The sequence below is a fragment of the Neoarius graeffei genome, chromosome 9, assembly GCF_027579695.1.
Source record: "Neoarius graeffei isolate fNeoGra1 chromosome 9, fNeoGra1.pri, whole genome shotgun sequence".
Classification (NCBI taxonomy): domain Eukaryota; kingdom Metazoa; phylum Chordata; class Actinopteri; order Siluriformes; family Ariidae; genus Neoarius; species Neoarius graeffei.
The window spans coordinates 5,675,483-5,687,313 of record NC_083577.1 but is presented as its reverse complement, the minus strand read 5'-3'; the positions used below and the strand labels follow the sequence as shown (position 1 = coordinate 5,687,313).

General features: G+C 40.9%; 1 protein-coding gene across 1 annotated transcript in view; it reads right to left on the bottom strand.

Moving 5' to 3' along the window:
- Window positions 1–11,831, bottom strand: part of ppp1r1c (protein phosphatase 1, regulatory (inhibitor) subunit 1C) — an 85,068-nt gene continuing 73,237 nt past the window's right edge. Inside the window, exons 6-7 of the mRNA XM_060928584.1 lie at window positions 3,612–3,746; window positions 1–673 (exon numbers count right to left, since the gene is read on the bottom strand). Of these exons, the coding sequence (XP_060784567.1) occupies window positions 582–673; window positions 3,612–3,746 (227 nt within the window). The 3' untranslated portion in view covers window positions 1–581. The remainder of the gene's footprint in view (window positions 674–3,611; window positions 3,747–11,831) is intronic.

Genomic DNA, 11,831 nt, shown 5'->3' with positions numbered 1-11,831 from the left:
TTGGGGTTGTACTATCAACAGTAATCAGTGAGCCATAATAAATTAAACAAAGTCAGTACTTGGTGTGAGACGACCCTTTGCTTGAAAAAAAAAAAAAGTCATCTCAGGTCCAGTGAGTGCAGTTTTATGCGGAAATGATCTGTAGGTTTTCCTGAGCATCTTACAGAACCAGCCACAGTTCTTCTGGACACTTTGACTGTCACACTCACTTCTTCATTTTACACCAAAACCCAGCAGCCTTCATTATTTCTTTTTTAATCTGAAAAGTGCTCTCTTATGGAATATGCTGCTCAGATACAAACTTTTTTTTTTTCTGTAACATTGGAAAATGAACGTTTGGACTCTAAAATGTTTTTGTACTGACTCAATAATGTAGACGTCATAAAGCAGAAATCTATAACAAAGTTTGTATGAAACAAATAGGAGGCCTAGGACTTTTGCACAGTACTGTAGATGTAATTGTCTATGCAGATCTGTTTACAGATGTATAAAAAAAGATGTGAAGAACAAATCTGAAGGTTAATAAGCAGTTTTAGAACTCACGCATTGATAAAGTCATGATTTAAAAAATAATTAGTGTATTACTCCTGCTGTGTGTCTTGATCCTCGGCGAGAGTCTCCTCTTCCTCGTGAAAGGATGAAGATAATCCTGCCTCATGTTTCATCATCACTCCTGTAAAGGGAACATGAGATTTGGAGGAATCTATACTTTTGGGTAAAATAATTGTTTGAAACTGAGCTGATTATTCCTTCCATTTTCTCCTCAATTTGGTCACCTACCAATTCCCACCAACTCTATCCTATCATACGACAACTGTCCAACATCTTCTGCATCCATGAGCTCACGACACCCACAATTGGTTAGTGTCACTCTGATTGACAGGGGAGAGAGAGTAAGCCCCTCCCACCCAGACAGCATGGCCAATTTTTGTCTCTTGACTTTGCTTTCTTGATTTGAACTCATGATCTCCAGATGGATTTGGATTTGAAAATAAAAAATGTCATTGTTGATATAATGATATCTTTTCTTCAAGGAGATGTTTATTTCTCAGTTTATGTTGGAGGGAGTCTCCAGTGTCAGTGTCAAAGGGTGTGGTTTTCTCTGTTACTTCAGGATAAAGGGAAAAAACAAGATGGTGTAGAAATGACTAAGTGATAACATGAGCTAACTAATGGCTTGGACATTATACAACAATTAAATGTAACTGTAAAGGGATAAAATGTATAAAGTCTTGAGAGAAATTTGACTTGAGCTTGCTGTTTAGAGCTTCAGAATGTGTTAGGATTTCCATAGTCTCTGGGGCATCAGTAGGTGCTAGGTTTGCCATGGTTATCTTTTTATCTTGATTATATGGCTCCGGGCTTCGAGGGCCAGACGGTAGAATCCACCTTTGTTAGGTGGAGGTGTGAAGCCTCCAAGACTGCGCTCCCATTTCAATATTTTATGGGCCTCACACACCCACAGACTCACACACACTGTTTTAGCTTGCGATAATTATTTTTGAGATCGTGGTGAAATTGTTGTATTATTTAGCATGAATATATGATTATGTTATACTTAGGAGGTATTTTACCATTAAGATCCTTTAGGCTGAGCCTAAGTACACTTTGAGTTTAAATGTTTAGAGGACGTTGTGTGTATGTGATCAATTTGTGATCACCACCACTGATTAGCATTCTCAAGGCATTTCACGTGACAAACACAGACTCACCATTAAGTCATAAAAAACTTAAAATACCATATGGTAAATGTTAATATGTCTGTTTTCTTTTGAAAAATAGCAGGAAATATGTTTTAGCCAATGAGAAGTCCCATATTGGGCAGCCAATCAGAAGTCTGTGTATCAAATAAAGAAAGTCCATTTTGTTTTGGGGCGGTCCAAGGGTGGGTCTACCAAAGAGAGACACGACTTTAAAAACTGTTAATTGGAGTTTAGAGGTCAGTGTTTTTCCCCAAATCACTCATGCTTGCATTGTTTCTGTGCAATAAACATGTTTAACGCAACTTCTTTTGTGTAAGTATATTTTTTGGCTACTTTTGAGGTACAGACTTCCATGACAGTCTCTTTGTTTACTACAGTGATTCCCAACCACTGTGCCGCGGCACATTAGTGTGCCGTGAGAGATCATCAGGTGTACCGTGGGAAGTTATCCAATTTCACTTACAGTAATTGTTCTGAAAATTATTATTTATTTACTGCAAATAATTTGTCTTCGTTCATCTATGCCAGTGACGTATAGTGACGTGCAGAACAATTAAATACTCTTCCACTAGATGGCAGCAGGTAGCTAATTAACCTGTGTATCTACCTGTTGCCATTCAAACAATAGAATTAGTAATGCTTCAGGTGTGACGGCAGTGATCTCATCTCATTATCTCTAGCCGCTTTATCCTTCTACAGGGTCGCAGGCAAGCTGGAGCCTATCCCAGCTGACTACGGGCGAAAGGCGGGGTACACCCTGGATAAGTCGCCAGGTCATCGCAGGGCTGACACATAGACACAGACAACCATTCACACTCACATTCACACCTACGCTCAATTTAGAGTCACCAGTTAACCTAACCTGCATGTCTTTGGACTGTGGGGGAAACCGGAGCACCCGGAGGAAACCCACGTGGACATGGGGAGAACATGCAAACTCCACACAGAAAGGCCCTTGCCGGCCCCGGGGCTCGAACCCAGGACCTTCTTGTTGTGAGGCGACAGCGCTAACCACTACACCACCGTGCCGCCCGATGGCAGTGATAACGATGGATAAATATTTGAAAAGAAAAAGTACACAATCCAAACTGGGTCCTGGAGAAAATTCTGACCCAGATGAAGGCCCTAGTATGAGTAGAGGTCAGAAAAAAGCAAAAAAAAGTGATTTTCCACAACTTATCTATGCGAGCTGGGCTTTTCAAGCATGACTGCTATAAAAACTAAAAAAGGAGAGTGACTCAGAGCTGGGCGGCATGGTGGTGTAGTGGTTAGCGCTGTCGCCTCACAGCAAGAAGGGTCCAGGTTCAAGCCCCGTGGCCGGTGAGGGCCTTTCTGTGCAGAGTTTGCATGTTGTCTGCGTGGGTTTCCTCCGGGTGCTCCAGTTTCCCCCACAGTCCAAAGACATGCAGGTTAGGTTAACTGGTGACTCTAAATTGACCGTAGGTGTGAATGTGAGTGTGAATGGTTGTCTGTGTCTATGTGTCAGCCCTGTGATGACCTGGCGACTTGTCCAGGGTGTACCCCGCCTTTCGCCCGTAGTCAGCTAGGATAGGCTCCAGCTTGCCTGCGACCCTGTAGAAGGATAAAGCGACTAGAGATAATGAGATGAGATGATCGTTATATTTCATTATATATACTTTTTGTGACATTTTTGTTTGGTGGTGTGACGTGGGATTTTGCGAATGTAAAATATGTGTCATGGCTCAAGAAAGGTTGGGAAACACTGGTTTACTAAATTAAAAAAATTAAAAACTGCTGTGGTATAAGAGGAACAAAACACTTCAGAGCAGGTTTTTATAGGAAAATATTCAACATCAGGGTGGCAACAGTATCTCTGCTTCGCATCGGGACTACAGGTCACATGACCATCGCTTCACACAAGTCAAAGGTGAATGTGTGTATTTGTACCTGTGGTGCTCGGCTGGTCCACTGCATCTCTGTCTGTCGGCTCCTCGGACAGCGTGTCCAGCTGGGAATGAGTGAGTTTGGGAAGATGAGGACTCTCCTCCTGACCGGATCTCTGTTTGTTGGAATGATCTTTACCTGCAGGAGTGCACACAAACAGTGTGAAGCCTGAACGCACAACATCTGGCCCAGCGAGGCCAGTTCAGAATCTCTGAATTAACCTTCCAGAACCATCAGGGTGTTAAGCGTGAGCTTCCATCTACTGTGCGATCGTTCTCATTAGATTAACATAATGTATTTGTGATCTGAGTGTGATGTGAATTCATATATACAATATATATACAGCGCCCTCCACAATTATTGGCACCCCTGGTTAAGATGTGTTAAAAGCCTCAAAATAAATACAATTTTTATTGCAGAAGCATAATCTCACACGGAAAATTGTAGAAAATTGTAACCCTTAACTCAAGTGAATTTAAAAAAAAATCCCTGACTAAGAAATTATTTTTCATAAAATCACCTGTTCCACAATTATTGGCACCCGTAACAATTCCTAGAAAATAAATGTAATTGAAGCATTTCTGTCATTTCTACTGTAGTTTATAAAGTTGATCAGAGTATCTAGGAACCTTTAATTAGTAATTCCTCACAACCTGTTTCCCTGGGGTATAAATATGATGTGAGACAAAGGCCTATTTCTCTTATCCACTCTTCAACATGGGAAAGACAAGAGAACACACCATTCAAGTAAGACAGATGTGTGTCGACCTTCATAAGTCAGGCAATGGCTACAAGAAAATAGCCACTCGCCTACACCGGCCCATATCTACAGTCAGAGGAATCATCAAGAAGTTTAAAACAACTGGAACAGTGGCAAACAAGCCTGGACGAGGATGCAAGTTTATCTTGCCACCACGCACAGTGAGGAGGATGGTAAAAGAAGTAAAACGTTCTCCAAAGCTCACTGTTAGAGAACTGCATCAAAGAGTAGCATCTTGGGGTCACAAAGTCTCCATAACAACCATCAGGCGCTATCTACATGCCAACAAGCCATTTGGGAGGCATGCACAGAAAAAGCCTTTTCTCACTTACAAGTATACTTAAACATCTGGAGTTCGCTAAGCGGTACTGGGACTTCAACTGGGACCGTGTGCTTTGGTTAGATGAGACCAAGATAGAGCTTTTTGGTAACAAACACTCTAATACATCACAAAAGATGAGTATGCGGAAAAGCACCTCATGCCCACTGTGAAGTATGGGGGAGGATCGGTGATGCTGTGGGCCTGTTTCTCTTCCAAAGGCCCCGGGAACCTTGTTAGGGTGCATGGCATCATGAACTCTTTGAAATACAAGGACATTTTAAATCAAAATCTGGTGGCCGCTGCCCGAAAGCTGAAGATGGGTCGTCACTGGGTCTTTCAGCAAGATAATGACCCTAAACATGTAGCCAAATCTACACAAAAATGGTTCACCAGACACAAAATCAAGCTCCTTCCATGGCCATCTCAGTCCCCAGACCTCAACCCAATTGAAAACCTGTGGGGTGAGCTGAAGAGGAGAGTGCATAGGAGAGGACCCAGGACTCTGGACGATTTAGAGAGATTGTGCAAAGAGGAATGGTCGAATATCCCTCTCTCTGTATTCTCCCATCTTGTGAAATGTTATAGGAGAAGATTAAATGCTGTCTTGTTGGCAAAAGGGAGTTGTACAAAGTATTAACATCAGGGGTGCCAATAATTGTGGCACACATGATTTCATGTAAAAGAATTATTTCTTGATGTGGGATTTTTTTCCCCACTGAATAAATGCACTTGAATTAAAGGTTGAATTTTTCTCTTTTTTTGCATTGTTGTCCTGTATTATTTCACATCACACATCACATTATCTCTAGCCGCTTTATCCTTCTACAGGGTCGCAGGCAAGCTGGAGCCTATCCCAGCTGACTACGGGCGAAAGGCGGGGTACACCCTGGACAAGTCGCCAGGTCATCACAGGGCTGACACATAGACACAGACAACCATTCACACTCACATTCACACCTACGGTCAATTTAGAGTCACCAGTTAACCTAACCTGCATGTCTTTGGACTGTGGGGGAAACCGGAGCACCCGGAGGAAACCCACGCGGACACGGGGAGAACATGCAAACTCCGCACAGAAAGGCCCTCGCCGGCCCTGGGGCTCGAACCCAGGACCTTCTTGCTGTGAGGCGACAGCGCTAACCACTACACCACCGTGCCGCCCCCCTGTATTATTTAAAAAAAAAAATGAATTTATTAGAAGCCTAAGAACATAACGAGGGGTGCCAATAATTGTGGAGGGCACTGTGTATATATATATATATATATATATATATATATACACACACACACACACACACAGTGGTGCTTGAAAGTTTGTGAACCCTTTAGAATTTTCTCTATTTCTGCATAAATATGACCTAAAACATCATCAGATTTTCACACAAGTCCTAAAAGTAGATAAAGAGAACCCAGTTAAACAAATGAGAAAAATATTATACTTGGTCATTTATTTATTGAGGAAAATTATCCAATATTACATATCTGTGAGGGCAAAAGTATGTGAACCTCTAGGATTAGCAGTTAATTTGAAGGTGAAATTAGTGTCAGGTGTTTTCAATCAATGGGATGACAATCAGGTGTGAGTGGGCACCCTGTTTTATTTAAAGAACAGGGATCTATCAAAGTCTGATCTTCACAACACATGTTTGTGGAAGTGTATCATGGCACGAACAAAGGAGATTTCTGAGGACCTCAGAAAAAGCACTGTTGATGCTCATCAGGCTCGAAAAGGTTACAAAACCATCTCTAAAGAGTTTGGACTCCACCAATTCACAGTCAGACAGATTGTGTACAAATGGAGGAAATTCAAGACCATTGTTACCCTCCCCAGGAGTGGTCGACCAACAAAGATCACTCCAAGAACAAGGTGTGTAATAGTCGGTGAGGTCACAAAGGACCCCAGGGTAACTTCTAATCAACTGAAGGCCTCTCTCACATTGGCTAATGTTAATGTTCATGAGTCCACCATCAGGAGAACACTGGACAACAATGGTGTGCATGGCAGGGTTGCAAGGAGAAAGCCACTGCTCTCCAAAAAGAACATTGCTGCTCATCTGCAGTTTGCTAAAGATCACGTGGACAAGCCAGAAGGCTATTGGAAAAATGTTTTGTGGATGGATGAGACCAAAATAGAACTTTTTGGTTTAAATGAGAAGTGTTATGTTTGGAGAAAGGAAAACACTGCATTCCAGGATAAGAACCTTATCCCATCTGTGAAACATGGTGGTGGTAGTATCATGGTTTGGGCCTGTTTTGCTGCATCTGGGCCAGGACGGCTTGCCATCATTGATGGAACAATTAATTCTGAATTATACCAGGGAATTATACTAAAGGAAAATGTCAGGACATCTGTCCATGAACTGAATCGCAAGAGAAGGTGGGTCATGCAGCAAGACAACGACCCTAAGCACACAAGTCGTTCTACCAAAGAATGGTTAAAGAAGAATAAAGTGAATGTTTTGGAATGGCCAAGTCAAAGTCCTGACCTTAATCCAATGGAAGTGTTGTAGAAGGACCTGAAGCGAGCAGTTCATGTGAGGAAACCCACCAACATCCCAGAGTTGAAGCTGTTCTGTATGGAGGAATGGGCTAAAATTCCTCCAAGCCGGTGTGCAGGACTGATCAACAGTTACTGCAAACATTTAGTTGCAGTTATTGCTGCACAAGGGGGTCACACCAGATACTGAAAGCAAAGGGTCACATACTTTTGCCACTCACAGATATGTAATATTGGATAATTTTCCTCAATAAATAAATGACCAAGTATAATATTTTTGTCTCATTTGTTTAATTGGGTTCTCTTTATCTACTTTTAGGACTTGTGTGAAAATCTGATGATGTTTTAGGTCATATTTATGCAGAAATAAAGAAAATTCTAAAGGGTTCACAAACTTTCAAGCACCACTGTAGGCAATGTGTTTGTTTAACAATATACAGTAATTCAGTGTCGCTTATGAAGAAGACTGTAAGCACACAAAACACTCCAAGCATCTTCCATTTCAAGCTTGAAAAAAACACTTTATTTCTTTCATTCCAGTTTTCTGACCGCCCGGTAGGTACAGAAATAAATTAAAGTTGTAACTCTGCACAAAAGCATTTCTACACATCTGCAGGAAAATATGTCGATACTTTTCTCTATACCATCAAAAAAAAAAAAAATGGTCAGGGGTGTAAAAATAAATATACACTTTCTGACTGGGGTTGTATATACCGTATAAGTAAAACCAAAAGCCAGGTTTGTAAGCTTGTTTGTGATTGGCTGTCCAAATGTTCTTCAAGCATTTGGATAATGGATAATGAATAATGGATAATGTCACAGAAATGTTATTCCCTGAAAAATCTGTAATGTGTTTGTGATGTTGCAAGCAGATGCATTGATCCAGCATGTTTATTTGTACTTGTCATTGTAGTGAGAGCTTTCCATACTGTTTTACTGCTAGACAGGGATTATTGCAAATGTAAATATGCTAAATCTTACATGTTCATGTTTTGTGCAAGGCAGAATTGAGAACGAGCATATTGAGAAAAGACAGAGAACCTTTGTTGAGGTATTCAGTATGAATATTGGTAAAAGTAGAGTGTAAGTATGTATACAGAAAGAGAGGTATAGAACGAATTTCTGAAGATTTGTATACAACAGCTACAAGGAAGAAGATACACAGCTCAGATGACTCGGATGATGGATAAGGTTATCGCGAGACAGACGAAGGACTGGACGCGCTTTTCTGTCGACACGCTGACATCTCTGATGACTCTCCTGCATGACCGCACCAAAATAACGACAAACAAAAATATATGATTTTTTTTTTCAAAATGAATGGCAATGTCAAATCAAAGTAAGGAAGAGAGAAAAAGAGAGACAGAAAAAGACTCATCAGAAATGTTAGAAGCTTCTAGAGGAATCATTTATCATCATGACGACAACTACATTGAGCTCTGTTCATTCAGAATTCATTTGAAATGTGACCAAAAGCTGCGTGTTTCAAATACTACCAAGAACTGGATGGAGAGAAACTATAATATGGTGAAATCAAACAAAATGTTATTATTCCTCCATCAAGATTTTTCATTTAAAACCGTGGTTGTAAAATGAAGACGGCAACCAAGGAGTTTAGCTAAAACTGCAAAACAACAAGTATATTTTGTAATATATTATTGTAACTATAAGGAATAAAATAGCTGAAAATACTGTAGTGCTCTGGCAAGTATGTACAGTACCAGTCAAAAGTTTGGACACACCTTCTAATTTAATGATTCTTTATTTTTATTAATTAAAAGACACTTCATGTCTGAAAGTAATGATGGATCTTGTTTCTCTTTCGTTAGTTGAGTGGTTCTTGACACAATATGGATTACTACAGTTGTGGAATAGGGCTATTTACTGTATTTTTATTATTTACTATTTGATCTCAGGCAGTACGGTGGTGTAGTGGTTAGCACATAGCAAGAAGGTTCTAGGTTTGAGCCCCGTGGCCGGCGAGGGCCTTTCTGTATGGAGTTTGCATGTTCTCCCCATTTCTGCGTGGGTTTCCTCCGGGTGCTCCGGTTTCCCCCACAGTCCAAAGACAGGACCATGCAGGTTAGGCTAATTGGTGGCTCTAAATTGACCCTGAGTGTGAATGGTTGTTTGTCTCTATGTGTCAGCCCTGCAGTGATCTGGCGACTTGTCCAGGGTGTACCCTGCCTCTCGCCCATAGTCAGCTAGGATAGGCTCCAGCTTGCCTGCGACCCTACACAGGATAAGCAGTTATGGATAATGCATGGATGAATGTCTGATCTCGAACACATTTAGAAGGCAAGAAACTCATCCACTAATTAACTTTTGACAAAGCACACCAGTTAATTGAAAAGCATTCTAGATGATTACCTCATGAAACTGGTGAAGACTATGGTCACACTACAGCTTGTGATGTTTGCAATGGGTTATCAATGAAAATGGGGTGTTTTGGTGGTGATGCATGGCGATGTGTACTTTGTAAAGGTGAGCTAAAAGAGACCTGGCATTTTTCCTAGAGGCATGCTTGAGGGTTTTGTACATATCAGCATCTGGTAGGAGAATGACTGCCAATGCCTTGCTCAATAGATTTCAACAATGTGTGACATCAGTGCCAACCAACCAGTGATGATCACAAATGTGTCATCTAACCATTGCCAAACATTTGCTGAATATCCATGAACCCTTCGCCCAACCAATTACGAACCTCGGTGAAGGATCGCTGAATGTAAATGCACTTTTCAAGTCTTGGCGAAGGTTAGGCTATGCTGAGAGGCTGTGTCACCGAGGCCCCGCGAGCATCGGGTATAGGGATTCAAGACAAATACATCTCAAGAAGTTTGGCGAAGGTTCACCAAACTTTGGGAAGTATTCCCAAACCTATCTGTGAGTATTTGCTGATTAGTTTGTTGATGAAAACATGGCCACCAAATTTCAATGCATGCACTGAAATTTTTTGTGACGTTTTTGGCCACTCGTGAGGTGGAGATGCACTAAAAAACAATTCACAGAGCTCAGAGACTATTCACCATGCATCACATGACTGGAGGCGATACTACCATTTTTTCCACTGCCAAGTATTTGCAAACCCATTGCAAGCTGTAGAGTGACCAGGACTTCAGATAATCCCAATAGTGTGCAAAGTGTCATCAAGGTATACGCTGGCTACTTTGAAGAATATGCAATATGGAGCATTTTGGTTTTTTAACACTTTTTTGTTTACCACATAATTCCATATGTGTTCCAGATGTTATTTCATAGTTTTGATGTTTGTAGTATTGTTCTACAATGTAGAAAATACACAATACAGGAAAAAAAAAACATGAACGAGTGGGGTGTACGACTTTTTGACTGGTACTGTATTTTTTAATTTGTATGTTTTATTGCTGAGGTAACAGTCTGAAACTTATTCATTTGTATTTATTTGCATCATGCAAGTCTACAGAAACAGGCTAAAGTGAACAGAAATCAAAATTACGCAACATTCATTGGTTAGTCTATTTTTTCATTATTAGATTGATGTACTTGCTCTTGTCAGTGTTTGCTGTCATTGCTGTATGTCAGTGATCATGTGACAACAAATCACCAGATTTGAAAAACAACAAGAGCATTCCAGATTTTTAACCTCTTTTTGGCCAAAAGAGAGTTTTAGCAGGACGCTTCAGAGTTTTTAATGTGACTGGTGGAGTCATGAGAGGCAGTAGGTTGTAGTCATGATCACTTCAGAACAGACTACAGCCATGAAGGATATTTATTATATGGACACGAGTGTTTTACTGGGAAATATACCACTCGTATTTTTCATCTGAGCTCCATCCGGGACATGGAGAACCAAAACCATGACATAAATCTCTCACTTGTGAGGAAATCGATGAATTGTTTTAATAAATTTGGGTACTTTTTGTTTGTGAATGTGTCGATATGATAAAAAGAAAATCACATGTTGGCTTGAAGATATGAAGTTTATGAAGTGCTTTATAAATAAACGTGACTTGACTATCTTCTTGTGTTGAAAAACTTGCATTTTTCATAAGAAATACATCACGGATCTGAGTGACACATTTCCCAATATTTCACTCCGATGACATCACTCCCAGTGTTTTCCCACTGACTGGATGTGCGTTGTCAAAATGGTGAACCGGTTCAAAATTAAAATTATTTTGATTAACTTGTATATTTTTTGTGGATGTGTCCATATAATATAAAGAATATTACATATGGTGGCACAAAGATATGAAGTTTATCTTCTCCATTTCCATTTTTCTTCCGCTTATCCGAAGTTGGGTCGCGGTGGCAGCAGGCTAAGCAGGGTATTCCAGGTGTCCATCTCCCCAGCAACACTTTCCAGCTCCTCCTGGGGGATCTCAAGGCACTCCCAGGTCAGGTGAGATATATAATCTCTCCAGTGTGTTCTGGGTCTACCCCGAAGTCTCCTCCCAGTTGGACGTGCCTGGAAAACCTCCAAAGGAAGGTGCCCAGGAGGCATCCTAATCAGATGTCCAAACCACCTCAGCTGACTCCTTTTGACATGAAAGACCAGTGGCTCTACTCCGAGATCCTTCGGGATATCTGAGCTCCTCATCCTATCTCTGAGGCTGAGCCCAGCCACTCTCCAGAGAAAGCTCATTTCAGCCATCTGTATCCGTG